The sequence below is a fragment of the Delphinapterus leucas genome, chromosome 20 (genome assembly GCF_059928025.1).
Source record: "Delphinapterus leucas isolate spDelLeu-1000000601 "Yukka" chromosome 20, BTC_Dleu_Yukka2, whole genome shotgun sequence".
In the NCBI taxonomy this organism is placed as follows: Eukaryota; Metazoa; Chordata; class Mammalia; order Artiodactyla; family Monodontidae; genus Delphinapterus; species Delphinapterus leucas.
Window position 1 is genome coordinate 8,248,327 of NC_143148.1, and position 17,206 is coordinate 8,265,532.

General features: G+C 50.9%; 2 protein-coding genes across 4 annotated transcripts in view; one reads left to right on the top strand and one right to left on the bottom strand.

The window, feature by feature from the left end:
• Positions 1 to 299: 299 nt before the first annotated feature.
• EMP3 (epithelial membrane protein 3 (MAM blood group)) lies at positions 300 to 4,004 on the bottom strand. The gene is made up of 5 exons (XM_022585204.3): positions 3,879 to 4,004; positions 2,782 to 2,874; positions 2,436 to 2,538; positions 1,414 to 1,554; positions 300 to 572 (listed from the first exon to the last, which is right to left on the bottom strand). Exons 2-5 carry the CDS (start codon positions 2,857 to 2,859, stop codon positions 403 to 405), a joined length of 492 nt encoding a protein of 163 aa, XP_022440912.1. The 5' UTR covers positions 2,860 to 2,874; positions 3,879 to 4,004; the 3' UTR covers positions 300 to 402.
• Positions 4,005 to 4,017: 13 nt separating this feature from the next.
• ODAD1 (outer dynein arm docking complex subunit 1) overlaps positions 4,018 to 17,206 on the top strand; it is a 34,647-nt gene continuing 21,458 nt past the window's right edge. Inside the window, exons 1-4 of one of the 3 annotated variants that reach the window (XM_022585195.3) lie at positions 4,018 to 7,809; positions 8,169 to 8,261; positions 9,492 to 9,591; positions 9,758 to 9,947. In XM_022585195.3, the coding sequence (XP_022440903.2) occupies positions 8,192 to 8,261; positions 9,492 to 9,591; positions 9,758 to 9,947 (360 nt within the window). In that variant the 5' untranslated portion in view covers positions 4,018 to 7,809; positions 8,169 to 8,191. Of the gene's footprint in view, positions 8,262 to 9,491; positions 9,592 to 9,757; positions 9,948 to 17,206 lie in introns of all 3 variants that reach the window. The other 2 variants (XM_022585199.3, XM_089902626.1) reach the window with 2 other exon arrangements.

Consider the following 17,206-nt stretch of genomic DNA (forward strand, 5'->3'; position numbering starts at 1 on the left):
GGAGAGAGGACTGGAAACACAGATTCCTGGTTCTTACCTAGAAGTGCCTGAAGGTCTAGTCTTGGGAGGAATCCTGAGTTTTGAGACCGGAGGGCCCGGGGGCCTCGGGTCTGTGGAAGGGGAAGAAGGGCTGCTGGGACCGCGGGCTCCTGTATCCCAAGTTAGAGAGAGATGGGGGCCTGGAGCTAGACGTTCTGAAGACCAAGCTGCTGCTGATGGGGGCTGTCCCCATTCAGGAAAGATCAGGCACGAGCAGCCTGGGACCCAGAAGAAGGAAGGAAGGAAGGAGGCAAAGGTAGAACGAGCGGTTAAATGGTTTTATTTTCTGGACGCGGGGTGGGGGCTTCGGGGTGAGGTGGAGGGGCGGGGAGCCGGCTGGGGAGACGAGGGGACGCGCGGACCTCACTCCCGCTTCCGCAAGTGGATGTAGATGATGCCGCTGGCCAGGGCGAGGGGGAAGGCCACCCAGGCCAGGGCGAAGCAGTAACCGAAGCTGCCCCCTGATGGGCGCTCCGCCAGGATCTCCTCGGCGTGAATGGCGTAGATCAGCGCCCCGGTAAACACCGCCACGCCTGTGGGGAGATGGCAACCACGCGTCACGCAGGACCCGCACAAGAAGACTGCATTTCCCAACAACCCACGGGCCAAAGAAGCCGCGGGAGGGCGAGTGCGCAGCACCGCTGCCTGCTGCGAGTTGTGGTTCGCTCCGCCAGCGCCATGCCTCGGGGCCACTGCAGACTGGCCTTGGGCAATTTAGTTAATTTTTTCGGGCCCCCCTTACTCATCCATTAAATGGGACGAAAATACCTACTCATCCATCCATCCATTCAAGGAATACTTTTGAGCACCTTTCTACAAGCCAAGCGCACAGATAGTGAATTAAAAGAACGAGAGGGAACCTAGAAAGATAATGTTCCCCCAAACTGATGACTATGATTAACTTAGTCCTTTGCACCTGAAGTCAAAAAACTGAAAAGTACATAAAACTCCCTGAAGTGTCTGATACATAGTAGGTCCACAAGAAACAGCAGCTGGCTGACATTATAAAACCACTACTATTATGATTCGGAGTTCTCTCCTGGCGTATTAATTAGCTACCTATCCCTGCTGGCACCCCTTCATCCCTGGGATCTAAATTATTTGTCCACACCCCCTTCCCCAGCCCTGGCTCCCTGAAGCCCTAAGTGCCAGTTCCCCCATAACTCAGAGCTGCGCACCACAAACCACCAAGTCACTGAAAACTACAACTCCCCTAAGTCCCTGGGGCAGAGAGGTAGCCAAGGGAGGAAGCTCAGGTGGTCTTTGGGTTGTTGAGAATTGTTTTCATTCATCAGATGTCCATTCTCAGCTCCCCCCCCCCACATCCTCACAGGCCTCCTCCCTTCCCTTGAATTCCCAGGGAACAGTGCTCACTGGTGCAAAGCTGGCAGAGGCCAGTGGCATAGAAGAGCCCTCCTCGCCGCATGGTGTAGAGCTGGAACATGAACAGGATGAAGGACAGACAGCAGAGGATGAGGGAAAGCACCATGAGGACCTGTACCGCCTTCAGCCAGCCTGCAATAGGAGACAGAGGTGGAAGTCACAGCAGGTCCAGAGTTCCAGCTCCACCTGCTTGCTCGTCATTGCCCCCACCAACCCTTCTTCCATTTAGAGACATACAACCTTACATACTTAGTAGTATCACTTATATCGACCTCAATTCCTGTAACTTTCCTAAATTCCCTTATCAGTTCTAGAAGCTGTTTGCAGATTCTTTAGGATTTTCTATATAAAGATGTTCACTGGGAATCAAGACATTTTTACTTCTTCCTTTCCCATCTTTATGCCTTTTATTTCTTTTTCTTGCCTTGTTGCTTTGGCTACCTCCAGTACAATGTTGTATAGAAGGAGAGCAAAAATTCTTACTTGCTCTTAGGCAAAAAGCATTTAATCTTTCACCTTGACTTCAAAATTTCTATGCATGCAGCTCCGCCCCTTTAGAACTCAGATGCACCTGGCCCCACTTCTTTAGAACCTTAGAAGGATTCAGCCTCACCTCTTTAGAAACGTAATGTGGTCCGCCCCACTGGAACTTGGAAAGATTGGTCCCAGCCACCCCTTCAGAACACCTGTCTCCTTAGAACTTTGGAAACAAAATCATGTCTCCTCAGAATCTTGGGAGTTTTTCCCCCTTTCTTTAAACCTAGAGCATGTGGCCTCCATTCCTTCTGAATCATAGGGAGTGGGGCTTTTAGCCCATCCTCTTTAGAATATGAGCATACTTCCCCCTACCATCCAGATAGATGGGTCATCATACATCAGCTTCTGTCACTCAGCATGGGGACCCAGACCCGCCCACTCAAACCTTGGGGGGTTCCCAATCCTTGGTCCCGGGAGGATACTTGGGGTTACCCCTCCCTTTTGCAGACCAGTTTCCAATGCCCCTCACCCCTCACCATTCTCGCTGACATTACTGCAGGCCCACGTTTTGTTGTCACTGTTCCATGTGCAGTCGTACCAGAGATTCAGGGACTCCTTCCCGGGGAGGGCCCACCAGGACTGGGATGGACAGAGGAACAAGGACAAAGTTAGGGAAACTAGGAAGGGTTAGGAAAAGGGCAAGGTGCCATGGGAAAGCATGGATTTAGTAGGAAAGTGGGGCCGGGGGGGGAGGCACGTAGGGTGGAGGCAGAGCTCAGAAGGGTGAGTGCTAGGGAAAGGGGGCGGGGCCGGAGTGACTAGCGGAGGGGTGTGGCAGGAGTCTGCAGGAGAGCGGGAGGCTCCTACTCCAAGTAAGCTTACCTTGTCCAGAGTGGCCACGAAAAGCAGGATGAGAATGAGGATGTGAAGGGCAGAGACCACCAGCAGGAGGAGTGACATGGCTGCGCTGGAAGCCTGGATGGGGACGTCAGGAGACCATCACGTCAAGAGGTTGGCACAGGGGCGGGGGACATGTCTGAATTCTGGTGGAGAAGGGGGCTGAGTCCAGACTCCCAGGTCTAAAGGAAAAGGGGGCTAGGAGCCCCGGACTCCCGGTCTGAGAGAGGAGGAGGCTGGGCTCCAGACTCCTGGGTCTGAAGGAGGAGGGGGCTGGGGGCCCGGGGCCCGGACTCCTGAATTCCCCAGGGCCTGCAGGGGGCCAGGGATGGACTCTCGGGTCGGGAATGAGTAAGACTAGCAATGTGGCCCCCATCTCCTCAGAGCCCTGTCCCTGGGCACCTATGGGCCAGGTTCTGAAAATTCATATTGCCGCCTGTTCAGATTCATCAGAATCTGGAGTCTGCCCCCAGAATCAGGCATACTTGAGTCACCCCACTCCTCTCCTGGGGTGGGGGGAGGAAGGGGGACCCGGTGAGTCATCTGGTCGGTGACTCATCTCGCCCCCTTGCCTCCCAAACACCAGGGAAACCCCAGCCCCTGGCTATGCCCATGAGGTCCACACCCCACCCTGCTGCCAGACTAGTGTCTACTAGACACCTTGTAGGGAAAGTGGACAAGATCCGTGTTGGGAGTGGGGAGAGGCCCAAGAAGGAGGAGACAGCTTCCCATGACCCTTCAAGTGTCCAGAAAGGGCGGGAGAGGGGTGGGGGGAGGTGGCTGAAGGGTCCCCAGACTCTGCTTGTTCTCACGAGAAGCCCTGACCTCAGGGTCCTCGGGGGGAGTGGACAGCCACAGGAAAAAAACAGCAGGAAGTTTTCGGGTGGGGAGCCTCTGTTGGGAACCCTCAAACTTTGCCGGGCTCCACCCCTTCCCAAGTCTCCACCCCAAGTGCAAAGAGATCACTTCTTAAATTACAAGGATTTCCAAGCTTCTCCCAAGCTGGGGGGTCTCCTTTCCAAACTGCTGCACACCCAGGTAAAGAAAGAAATCCCAGTCTGAATAACGGATTGGAAACTTACCGAGCGCGGCGGAAAAAGTCAGAGTTGAGTCTCGTCCCTCGCTTGGGCCTCCGTGCCCCGCCCTTCTCCTCCCTCCTTCCACCCTGTCGAGGCCCCCGCCTCTCACCGCCTTCCTCCCTCCCTCCCTCCCTCTCCCCTCTTGCTCTCTCCCTCCTTCTCCCCTCCAATCCCGGAACTCTCTCTCTCTCTCCCCGTCTCCCTCTCTCCCTCTCTCTCTCCTTCTGCCTCTTGTCTCTCTCGGTCCTGTCCTCACTGTCTGTGCCTCCTTCCTCCTCTCTCTCCTCACTCTCCTGGTTTCTCTTTCTCTGCTCCTCTCAATATATACTGACCCTTTTATACCCACCCTCACCACACCCAGCTGCGGTCTGCAGCCAGAGGGAGGGCCCAGGCACTTGGATTCCTTATTCTCTGGGCCCCCACCCACTGCCCCCAGACAGGCATTTTCTGGGGCTCCCTCCTGCGGTTGAGATGATGCGTCCTTGGCAGGAAGGGAACAGAGCTGGGGCCCTCAGGTGGGGCAAGCATCAGGGGTGGGAGGATTTGATTCTCAGGCCTCTGCTCTGGGACTGGTCCTGAGACTGATGTCTGCTTTCCTTGATGGGGCTTAGGAATGAATCCTCAGAGGGATGGGAGACTGAGGTATGAGGCCAGATTCCTGCAGCGTGGAGTGAGGTGAGGGCTGGTGGCGTTGGCGCCATGGTGGGGGTCAGGGGATGGGAAATGAGGAAGTGTGGAACTCCAGAAGGGGGCAGGAGGTGGAAGTTAAGAACCCAGGGCTACTGTTTCCTGCCCGGGGGACCTTGACCAATTATTTCAACTCTCTGAGCCTCAGTTTCCTAATCTATGAGGTGGGTACAATACTACTCATAATACTGACAATATACTAATACTGATAATAATTCTGATACTTATTCTAAACGAATAAGGTAATACCAGTACACTAACACACCTAACATGTTTATTCCTTTCCTCATCAAACATTCATTGGACATCTATTATGAACCAGGAGTGAATAATGAAGAAAACAGATGGGAGCCCTGCTGCTCTTATGGAGTTTCCCTTCTAGTTGAGGGAGAGGGATGATAAAGACAAAACATCAGTGAAGAAGATAGATTTCAGATAGTGATAAAGGCTTTGAAGGAAATAAAATAGAGTGACACTGCTAATGATGGGAGGCTACTTTAAAAGGGTGATCTGGCCAGGCCTCTCTGAGGAGGTGACATCTGAGCTGAGACTTGCAGACAGGAGTCATCTGAATGCGGGGCAGGGAGAGGACGTGCACAGGCCTTTGAGAACAAGTTCAGGTTGTTTGAGAAGAAGACAGAAGGGCCAGTGTGGCCAGAACATAGGGAACGAGAGAGAGTGGTAGGAAGGGAAATCAAAGAGGGCCCTTGAAGCTTAGAGGAGGAGTTTGGATTTTATTCTAAGTGTAGTTGGAAACCAGTGGAGGGTTTTAAACAGAAGTGCAGTACCAGGGACTTAATGTCAACTATTATTGTTATCATTGTTAATTCTTGGGTTACTGAATTACAGTGGGGGGTGATCACCACTAAGTACCTGGGTCTCTTGGCAGGGTTGGGTGCTTGGTGAAAAATGAGGGACAGGGAACCAGATATCTGGAATATGGAATTAAGAGCTGGAGAACTGAAATCCTGGGTCCCTACAAGGGAAGGGAACTAAACGATGGGATGTCTGGGTATCTGATTGGGCCAGAGCTAGAGGGAGGGAGAATGGCTGGTCATCTGGGCTCCCTGAGGGGGTGAGGGAAGGGCAGTTCAGTGACTGGGTGGGTACTCGGGAGACCTGGAAGCTGGGTATCACTATAGCACAGACTCTATAGAGATATGCTGGCTGGATTCAAATTGAAACTGCTTTACTCATTAGCTGTGATTTGGGGCAAGTTACTAATCTCTTTATGCCACAGTTTCTTTATCTGTAAAATCGAAATAATAATAGTAAATACATCATGGAGCAGTTCTTGGAGGAGTGCCCGGCACCAAGTAAGCACTGTTGTATGTGCTTGTCATACCAGACACTGGGGCCCTGAGTGGATTCAGTACTGGGAGACCCAAGATCAAGGTCTCTAGGATTTCGGGAAGGGGCAAAGTCTTGGGTCCATTGGGTCCCAAGACTACAAAGTTGGGGGTACAAAATGAAGGTCCCTGGGGGTGGGGAATAAAGTAGTTCCAGTTTACATCTTTGAGAAGGACAAGAGACTGGAGGTCTGAAATCAGTTCCCCAGGTAAGTTAGAAAGCCTGGGTCACTGGGGGAAAAATGAGGGACTGAGATCGTATGCTCTTCAAGGAGGCAAGGGGACTGGACCTGGGTCCTGGGAGGAGTCTGGGGACTAGGGTCTAGGGAGATGGAATTTGAGGGGGGGAGGTGGGGAACAGGAGGCTAGGACTCTGAATCAAGCTCCCAGAGCGGAATCAGCGCCAGAGTTGGGCACCCCGGGGGTGTTCGGGCAGGGGGTCCCCCTTGCTAGGGCCCTATAGAAGGGGGAGAATCAGGGGGCCCGAGGGCGGTGGGGGGGATCTCCCCCTCATGGGCCTCCAAAGCTACGAGCTGAGCGCCCGCGGGCCGCTTCCTCCCACAGGAAACCGCAGGCATCGGGCACACCCAGCCTGCAGGGAGCGGTGCCTACTGCCAGCCCGCTCTGTAGAGGCCCACGGGGGAAGCCGCCTGTTGTCAAGGGGGCAACAGCCTGCCGTCAACAGGGCGTGCCCTGCGGGGCTAGGGGCGCCGCCATGGGGGCGTGGCCGGAAAGCAGGGATGGCACGGAGCGCCCTAGGCCCCGCCCACTCCCGCCTCTCAGTGCGCGGACCTCTAAAGCGGCTGTGGGTTTTTGGCTGCCTCTCCGGAGGCCGTTGGCCGCGCATGCGTAGTCAGCCGCTTCGAGGACCTGAGGCGGCGGTGAGCGCTCCTCCCCCCTCACAATTTCCGGCATCGGCACCGCGTGCCTGCTGATGAATCCTCAAAATAACGTGGTCTTAATCAGCTTAAGACACGCATCTCTCACGCCCCGTCCCGAAGGACCTTGGCCCAGTTCCAAAGCCTTTCAGACGTTTCCCTCCCAGCCCTGCCTCCACAGGCTCTTTTAGCTACTGCCTCTCCCTCCTGGAAACACAGCCCAGCCCTCACAACCCTGTGCTCCCCAAATAGACCATCTCGACCATCCTTCCCCAGGATCTCTGAGCCTGAGTGCCTCCGGGTTAGTCGTCCCTCACCCCCTCCACAAGTCTTGGGAATCCGCTCTCTTCCGGCGCCCTCCCACCAGACCCCTCCCGTGTTCTTCCAGCCACGCCCCTTTCAGTCCTCGAAGCCCCACCCCTCACAATGCCCTCAGCCCCGCCCTCTACAGGTATCCTTCCCCCTCTCCTCTCAAGGCTCCGAAGCCCCGGCCTGGACGGGTTTCTGACTCCCTACTGAGGTTCGCCAGCCCCAACCCTCTCCGGCCCCGGCAGCTCTGCCCTCCCCTGAAGCCCCGCCCCTCAGGCCCACCCAGTCCCTCTCCTCAGAGGCCCTTTCAGTCCCGCCCTTCATAGTCCTCTACAGCTCCGCCCCTCGCAAGGGCTACAGTCCCGCCCTCACAGGCCCTCCCAACCCTGCCCCTCACAAGGCCTACAGTCCCGCCCCCACAGGTCCCGCCCCTGGCAGGACCCCGAACCCACGCCCATCGCAGCCCTCTAGCCCCGCCCCTCGCAGGGCTCCCCTAACTCATCTGCTCATAGCACCCGAGCTCCCCGCAGGTCTCCTCGTGGCCTCCTCGGCCTCTCCTCCCCAGTCTCCCCTCCCACGGCTTTCTTCGGTGGCCTTGGTCCCTCCCCGGCTGCTGTCCTCAGGCCTCATTGGCCCCTCATCTCCCCAGTAACCAGACCACAACAGTGAGCTTGGAGCATCCAGGACATGTCAGGCACTCCAGCCCAGCAGGTAGGGACCAGGCCTCACTCCCCTCAGCCGATGGGTTGGGGGGATTTCCCCCTCCTCTGTGCCACCTCCCCAAACAGCCCCGCCTCGGAGATACCGAGAGCCTAGAAGACCCCCCGCCAGAGTCAGAGCCGCGACGCAAGACAGAGAATGTGAGAGGTGGGAGGTCGGGAGAGGCATGGGAAGAGACCCTAGAGGTGTCCCACTCCAACCCACTGGAGAAATTGAGACTCAAAGAAAGGCCAGAGCTAGTTCTGGGGTCACTCTCTTCCAATTCCTAGTCCCTCGCTGTTCATCGCCCGCCCTCCTCCTATAGCCCTCTCCTGCTCGCCGTCTGAAGGGGCCCTGTGCCACCCCTACAGGAGCCCCACGCTCTTTGGCCAAGATGCCTTTAGGACTCTCTGCTGGGAGCGCTCGTTCCGAGGATGGAAGCGAGGCCTTCCTGGAGGGAACGGGTAATTCATACATTCTTTATTTCATTCATTCTTTTCCCGGTTTTCCCACGTTTCAGGTCCTGTGCAGCAAGGCACTGGGGACAGGGAGGGACTTCAGGAGCGCCCTCTAGTGGGGAAACGCACAGGCTCCAGAATGGAGGTGGAGCCGGGCAGATGGGCGGGCCAAGCCTGGGGAGTGGAACGGCCGGAAAGACTTACTGCAGAAGTTTGAGCGGGGCCCAGAACTTCTCTCAGGAATTACCAACAGGAGAAGGAAGGGAAGAGTGTTTCCGCAGAGAGAACAGCATATGACTAGACCAAGCTTTCTCAGTCTCCACATTGTTGACCCTTGGGGTCAGATGTCAGATCATTCCTTGCTATCCGGGGGACTGTCCTGTGTGTTGGAGGATGCTCAGTGCATCCCTGGCCTCTACCCACTTCATGTCAGTAGCACCCCCCAACCTGCCCCCGCACCATACAATCAAAAGTGTCTTTAGACATGGCCATATGTCTTTAAGGGGGCACAATTGCTCCTGGATGAGAACCACTGGGCCGTGAGAGTTGGGGAGCTAGTGGAAGAGACCAGAGAGGTGGGTAGGGTTGGGTTTGTGGGCCCTTGAACACCAGGGTGAAGAGCTGGGACTTCGTCCTGGAGATGCTGGTGCGCCAGGGAGGTCTGTGACAGCTCTAGGTATAGAAAGACCCTCTGGAGCTGTGAGGGGAGGCCAGGAGGTTAGGGAGGAGGCTGGGGTGATGGGGTGATGGTCCAGAAAGGGGAGGATGAGGCCTGAGCCAGGGGGATGGGCTGAGAGCGAGGAGGCGGGAGGTGGGGCTGAGGAAGGCTGGGCAGTGGGCTGAAGGGGAGGGAGGGAACAGCAATGGTGCCCTGGGGGTCTTGGCACCTGTCCTCAGCTTTCCCAAGTTCCAGGTCCTGTGCTTCTGGTCCCTGAGGACTGTGAGTCCTCCCAGGAGTGCCCTCTAGTGGGGAAACATGTGTGCCCAAGCCCCGGGTAGGAGTGGGTTTAGGGGAAAAATGCGAAGGTCGGCTTGGGGTACAGGAAGTGTGAAGGGATGAGGAAGCTTGAGGGATACAGGAACTGAGGTGCAGCCCTAGAGCGGTGTTGGGAACTGGGTCTGCAGTTCAGGTGAAGTTTGTGAGACCCTCAGGGAGCCAGAATTCCTAGGTGCTGGGGAGGGAGGGGCTGGAACCTGGATTCCTATGAGTCCCTCCCTGGCCTGGTCCCACCTCAGTGGATTGGGAGCTGAGCAGACTGCAGCGGCAATGCAAAGTGATGGAGGGTGAAAGGCGAGCCTACAGCAAGGAGGTCCATCAGCACATCAACAAGCAACTGTGAGCCAAGCACCTGGGGCCCTGGAGCTGGGGCGGGGCTGTTGAGGAGGTGGGTGCTGGCCTCCTCCTGGGGCTGACGGGGGAGGGAAGGCCCAGTGTGTCTGGACTTTAGTGAGGCCGAGCTCTGCCCCTTTCTGGCTTCCCCTCCACTTCCCTGCCTGGGCAGTGAGGAGATCCAGCGCCTGGAAGGGGTGCGGGACAAGCTGCAGGTCCAGATCAGCATTGCCCAGAGCCAGGTCACGCGGCAGCAGGACAGCAAGAGGCTGGAAAACATGGGTCACCTGCTCAAGTGCCGGGTCCAGGCGCAGGCTGAGGTCAAGGAGCTGCAGGAGCAGACCAGAGCCCTGGACAGGCAGGTGGGTTCTGAGACCAGACTTGGTGGATCTTACTTAGGAGCATGTGTCATAACCTCTTTGAGCCTTACCTTCCTCATCTGAAAAATGGGGTTATTGAAAGCATCTCCCTGGGGGAGTTGTGTTCAGGCTCCAGTAGGAATATGAGTATTTAGTGCTTAGCACAGCCCCACACCTTCAAAAAAGGTGGTTAAGGGGGAAAGATTCACCTTCTGGAGCCAGTGAAACCTGCATTAGAATCCTGGTCCTGGCACATCAGCGCTGTGTGACCATGGGCAAGTCTTCACCTCTCTGGGCTGTAGTTTCTTCATCTGCAAAAAGAGGATGTGGGTAGCTCAGCAGAGTCTAGACAGATTTTTTTTTTTTTTCCTGGCTGTGCCGTGTGGCATGCGGGACCTTAGTTCCCTGACCAGAGATCAAACCCGTGCCCCCTGCAGTGGAAGCACGGAGTCCTAACCACTGGACCACCAGGGAATTCCCTAGACAGATTTTTTCCTATTTGCTTCAAGACCTTGTTATTTGGCCCTGCAAACAATGTGACTTTTCTAGGCCAGTGCTCTTTTCAGTTTTTAGGACCACAACTCATTGTGACACAGTTCATAAACACACAGATACAGTCCTTTTTGCCACTTCAAGTGACATATTCACAAGGTCCAGGGATTTAGATGTGGACATCTGGGCAGGAGGGTGAGGGGCATTTTTCTGTCTACTACATGTTCTATAGTTTTATTACATTTGACTTTCAATCAGTCCGTTTGTTCAGCTCTCAATATCACCCTGAGCTGCCTTTTGGAAGCTGAATTCTGTCTGATTTACACACCTCAAAATTTTGGCTGTTTCATGGTAGTACATGTGTGTAGTGTGTTGGCTGCCGGAGCTGGCTTTCCTTAGTCTTTCATGGGAACTCACCAGAGACAGGTCCAACAGGGATGATCTTATTATCTTGACTCCATGGATTCCTTTGCCCTAAGAAACTTGATTATGGAGAACTGTAGGTCAGGTGGGTCCTCTGAATATAGCTCTGTAAAGTTCCTCATGAGCTCAAGAAAGGATGTAGTTGTCTGGTGATAGTCATTCATTCAACAAATATTTGTTGAGTGCCTACTTAGTGCCAGGTACTGTTCTAGGTGTTGAAGACACAGTAGTGAACAAAACAGACAGGAGTCTGCTCTCATGTGGTTTACATTCTACTGGGGAGATAGACAATAAGCCAAATAAAAGCCCAAGAAAGGGACTTCCCTGGTGGTGCAGTGGTTGAGAGTCTGCCTGCCGATGCAGGGGACACGGGTTCGTGTCCCGGTCCGGGAGGATCCCGTATGCCGCGGAGCGGCTGGGCCCGTGAGCCATGGCCGCTAAGCCTGCGCGTCCGGAGCCTGTGCTCTGCAACGGGAGAGGCCACAACAGTGAGAGGCCTGTGTACCGCAAAAAAAAAAAAAAAAGGAATCCTCCTGCCAATGCAGGGGACTTGGGTTCAAGCCCTGGTCTGGAAAGATCCCACATGCCACAGAGCAGCTAAGTCCGTGCGCCACGACTACTGAGCACGCATGCTGCAACTATTGAAGCCCACACACTAGAGCCCATGCTCTGCAGCAAGAGTGGCCACTGCAATCAGAAGCCCGCGCACCGCAACGAAGAGTAGCCCCCACTCACTACAACTGAAGAAACTCTGTGCGCAGCAACGAAGACCCAACACAGCCAGAAAACCCCCCCCAAAACCCCCAAAAAACTGAAGAAAGAATTTGTTCCAAAGAAATCACCCAGAATTTTGCACAGAGAGACAAAAAGATGAGAAACGTGGAAGGGTGGTCAAGACAATTGCAGATCTAGTGAGAAGGTTTAACAGTTGTCTAATAAAAGTTTCAGAAGAACAGAAAGAGAACGGGACAGAGGTAATGTGTGACAGGATAATATCTGAGAACTTTCCAGAAACAATGAAAGAGTGAATCCACAGATTCAAGGATGCCTTAGAGTCCAAAACAGGATGAACAAAAAAGCCACGCTTATGCAGGACATACGGAAATTTCCAAAATATACAAGCAGCCAGAAAACTTTTAAAAGGCATTACTTTCAAAGGAGCCACAGTTAGACTGACAACTGATTTCTCAAAAGAAACATTGGAAGACAGATTGTGTCATTGTAACTTCAACGTACTAAGAGACAAGGTATTTTAACAATGTATTTTAACAAGGTATTCTTAACAAGGTATTTTAACAATGTGGCTGGATACAAAATTAATATTTCCCTGTGTTAGCAATAGCTATTAGAAAATAGAAGAAGAAAAGACAAATTTATAATAGCCAAAAGAAGTACCTAGGAAGAAATCTAACAAAAGTGTGCAAGACCTCGATAGAGTAAATTGTAAAAGTTTATTGAGGGATATTGAAGAAGAATTTAATAAATGTAGAAATATACCATATTCATGGATTGGAAGAGTTAGTGTTGTAAAATGTCAGATCTCCAAATTGATTTATAGAATCAATGTAATCTCTACAAAACACTAAAAGTTTTTATTTTATTTATTTATTTATTTATTTATTTCTTGAGGTACACGGGTCTCTCACTGTTGTGGCCTCTCCCGTTGCAGAGCACAGGCTCCGGACGCGCAGGCTCAGCGGCCATGGCTCACGGGCCCAGCCGCTCCGCGGCATGTGGGATCTTCCCGCACCGGGGCACGAACCCGAGTCCCCTGCATCGGCAGGCGGACTCTCAACCACTAGCGCCACCAGGGAAGCCCTAAAAGTTTTTATTTTTAATGGATGGAATTGATAAAGAGATTCTAAGGTTTATAGAGAAGTGCAATGAACAAGATGACTAAAATTTACTTAAAAGAAGAACAATGTGGAAGGATTTGCTCTATCAGTTATCAAGATTTATTAAAAAGGTCTTATGGGACTTTCCTGGCGGTTCAGTGGTTAAGACTCCATGCTCCCAATGCAGGGGGCACGGGTTCGATCCCTGGTTGGGGAACTAAGATCCCACATGCAGCATGATGCGACATAAATAAATAAATCTCTTATAATTGATGCAGGGCTAATCAAGTGGGATAATGGGACAGAATAGAGAGACTGGGATGAGACCTGTGCATATGTGGACACTTGATATTTGACTTCAAGAAATGGGAAAAGGAGGATTCTAATAATGGTGCTGTGAAATTTGGATGTCCATACTGTAAGATGAAACCAGACACTTACCTCTCACTGTCCCCAAAACTAATTCCAGATGGATCAAAAGTCTAAATGTGTGAAAGTGCAGAACATGTCTTAAGTTACAGAAATCTCTACTTTTAAAGGAAAAGATTGATACATTCCATGACTTTAAAATTAGTAACTCCTGTTCACCAAAAGAACCATAGAGTGTGCAAACTAAGTCACAGTACTGAAGGTTATTTGTAAGACATAGCTGACAAAGAACCTAGCGTCAAGGACATATAAGGATCTCTTACAAATCATTAAAGAGTCAGCTCAATTTAAAAACAGTCAAAGGAAGGCTTCCCAGGTGGCACAGTGGTTAAGAATCCTCCTACCAATGCGGGGGACGCGGGTTTGAGCCCTGGTCCAGGAAGATCCCACATGCTGCAGAGCAACTAAGCCCGCGAGCCACAACTACTGAAGCCCGCGTGCCACAGCTACTGAAGCCCACCCACCTAGAGCCTGTGCTCTTCAACGAAGAGTCACCCCCGCTCACCGCAACTAGAGAAAGTACAGCAACAAAGACCCAACGCAGCCAAAAATAAACTAATTAATTTAAAAAATAAAAAATTTGGGCTTCCCTGGTGGCGCAGTGGTTGAGAGTCCGCCTGCCGATGCAGGAGACACGGGTTTGTGCCCCGGCCCGGGAAAATCCCACGTGCCGTGGAGCGGCTGGGCTCGTGAGCCATGGCCGCTGAGCCTGTGCGTCCGGAGCCTGTGCTCCGCAATGGGAGAGGCCACAACAGTGAGAGGCCCGCAAAAAAAAACAAACAAACAAAAAATAAATAAATAAAATAAAAAATAAAAAATTTAAAAATTAAAGAAATAAAAACAGTCGAAGGACTTGAGTGGGCACATCACCAAGTAAGAAATTCAGATGTCCGATGAACGGAAGAATTATTACTCATCAGTATTCAGAGAAAGGCAAATGAAAGCCATAAGGAGGTGTCATTACACACTCACCAGATTTTCAAAAATTAGTGTCCCAAAATACCAAGTGCTGGGGAGAGAAGGAACCGTGAGAACTCTTATGAAGTGTTGGTTGCTAAGACCCCCACCAGTTGGTGGGAGTCTAAATTGTCATGAGTATCCTGAAAAGTTTATTTCCCCCATTATCTATTAACTTTGAAGAGAGACATACCCTGCGATCTGGGGTTGCATCTACTCCACATGGACGGTCACCAGAAGCAGTCTTGGGCTCTACCTGACCATCACACTCACAGGATCCAATAGGCTGTCACTTGGCACCAGGTTCACTTAACTCTGTAGAAGGAAAGAGGACAAGAAACAACAGCATCTTTGCACAACAGCATCCAGTACACCTTCCTTGAGCGTCCAGGGGCTGCTTCTCAGCATGTTCAGTTGGATGATACTGTACGGGTGGGTGTTGCTCGCCCTGGCATAGGGAAGTTTTATATACAACATGAGCCACCTCTTGTAACAGATCATCAGGGCAGCTTCTAAGACCCCACAAGGAACGTATTCCATTGTAAGAAACACCCCACAGAGAAACCAGTTTTCTATTCAGTCCTGGTCATGTAGGCCTTTGGGGTCTATGAGTCCACTCATAATCCTTCCAATCTGATATCGTTCACCAATCAGGGGCCATTTTTTGTAATCAGCATTGTTGCCTGGGAACACAGCTGGCATTCCGTATTTACATTAGCCCAGTATGTTTCCATGGAAACGGTGTTAGAAGGAAGTAAACCAAAGTCATTTCCCAGTAGAAAATGGTTTAGAGTTGTCAGTAACCCATCCTCCCACCCAACAATTCCACTTCTGAGTCTATACCCTGGAACCAGGACTCATGAAAACAATGTTGATAGATGCATTATTCATATCATCTAGCTCTAAATTGGAAATAACCCAAATGTTCATGAATATTTGAATGAATAAATAAATTGTAGTATATTCTCTTTTTGAAAAATATTTATTTTCGCTGAGCCGGGTCTTAGTTGCAGCATGCAGGATCTTTTTTTAGTTGTGGCGTGCGGACTTCTTAGTTGCAGCATTCAGACTCTTAGTCGTGGCATGCAGACTCTTAGTTGCGGCATGCATGCGGGATCTAGTTCCCTCACCAGGGATCAAACCTGGGCTCCCGCATTAGGAGCCCGGAGTCCTACCACTGGACCACCATGGAAGTCCCATGTAGTATATTCTTATAATGACATAGTATACAACAATAAAAAAATTACAATTAAATGTTTGTGGATGAATCTCACAAACATTTGAAGGAAGCAAGGCATAAAATATACAGACAGCATTATTTCATTTACATAAAATTCAAAACCAGGCCAAGCCAAACTTTTGTTTAGGGGGTTTATACCTGGGTGATAAAAATATAAAGAATTTCACTTAAGGAAGTATGGCAAACAGATTAATGACTCCCTGAAGATGTCCATGTCATCATCTCTGGACCCCGTGACGATTGCAGACTTTGAGTTGGGTAGGTTATCCTGGATTATCTGAATGGGCCCAATTTACTCACAAGGGTCCTTATAAGAGAGAGACAGGAAGGTCAGGGTCAGAGGAGACGATGTGATTATGGAGAGAGGAGATGTAACAACAGAAGCAGAGGTTGGAGTGGCCGTAAGCCAAGGAATCCAACCTCTAGAAACTGGAAAAGGCAAGGAATGAATTCTCCACTGGAACCTTCAGGAGAAATACAGCCCAGCTGACACCTTGATTTTTAACCCAGTAAGACTGATTTCCAACTTCTGATCTCCAGAACTGTAAGATAATAAATTTGTTTGGTTTTAAGGCAGTAAATTTGTGGTATTTTGTTACAGCAGCAGTGGAAACTAACACAGACAGGAGAGTGGTACCTCTGTGGAGGGGAAGATGGTAGTGATTAGACTGCAGTGCTGTCAGTATTCTAGTTCTTGACCTGGGTGATGGTTTAAGGATGTTCACTTTTAAAATATATAATAAACTGTACATATGTGATCTATGCACTTTTCTGTGCACAATAACGTTTGTTAAGGAAAAAAAGATGTTACCCATCATAGACGTAAATGTAAAACCTAAAACTATAAAACTTCTAGAAAGAAGTGTAGGAGAAAATCTTTGTGAGCTTGGGTTAGGCAAAGATTTCTTAGATGCAACACCAAAAGCATGATCCATAAAAGGAAAAATTGATAAATTGGATTTCATAAAATTTTAAAACTTCTCCTCCTTAAAAGGGTCTGTTCAGAGAATGAAAAGACAAGTCCTACATGGGGAGAAAATATTTGCAAAGCCTGTACCTGGCAAAGAACTTATATCCAGAATATATTAAGTACTTTTAAACTCAATAAGAAAACAGACGACCTAATAGGAAAAATGGACAAAAAGACTTGAACACACACTTCACCAAATATATATGACGTGGAAGCAAGCACGTAGAAATATTAGTCATTAGGGGAATGCAAATTAAAATCACAAGCTACTTCTACACACTTATTAGAATGGCTAAAATTTAAAAGGCTGACCTTACCAACTGTTGGTGAGGATGTGGAGAAACTGTAACGTTCACACCCTGCTGGTGGGAATGTAAATGGGACAACCGCTTTTGAAAATAGTTTGGCAGTTTTTAAAGAACTAAACGTCCACCTACCGTATGATTCAGCCATTTCCACTCCTAAGTATTTACCCTAGGAAAAAGAAAGCCCATGTTCCTACAGCAAATTGTATATGAATGTTCATAACAGTTTTATTGGTAAAATTCAAAACAGAAACAACCCAAGTGTCCACCAACAGGTGAATGGATAAACAAATTGTGGTACATCCATACAGTGGAATACTACTCAGCAATCAAAAGGAATGGGCTAGGGTAGGGCTTCCCTGGTGGTGTAGTGGTTAAGAATCCGCCTGCCAGGGCAGGGGACACGGGTTTGAGCCCCGGTCCGGGAAGATCTCACATGCTGCGGAGCAACTAAGCCCGTGCACCACAACTACTGGGCCTGCATTCTAGAGCCCATGAGCCACAACTACTGAGCCCACGTGCCGCAACTACTGAAGCCCGCGCGCCTAGAGGCCGTGCTCCACAACAAGAGAAGCCACCGCAATGAGAAGCCCGTGCACCTCAACAAAGAG

What these genes read in the sequence shown, in the direction of transcription:
- EMP3 (XM_022585204.3), bottom strand. Translation starts at nt 2,859, where the DNA reads ATGTCACTCCTCCTGCTGGTGGTCTCTGCCCTTCACATCCTCATTCTC. An exon ending in TCGTGGCCACTCTGGACAAG is followed by an intron (nt 2,539 to 2,781) that starts GTAAGCTTACTT and finishes TGTCCATCCCAG; the next exon opens with TCCTGGTGGGCCCTCCCCGG. An exon ending in CAGTAATGTCAGCGAGAATG is followed by an intron (nt 1,555 to 2,435) that starts GTGAGGGGTGAG and finishes CTCCTATTGCAG; the next exon opens with GCTGGCTGAAGGCGGTACAG.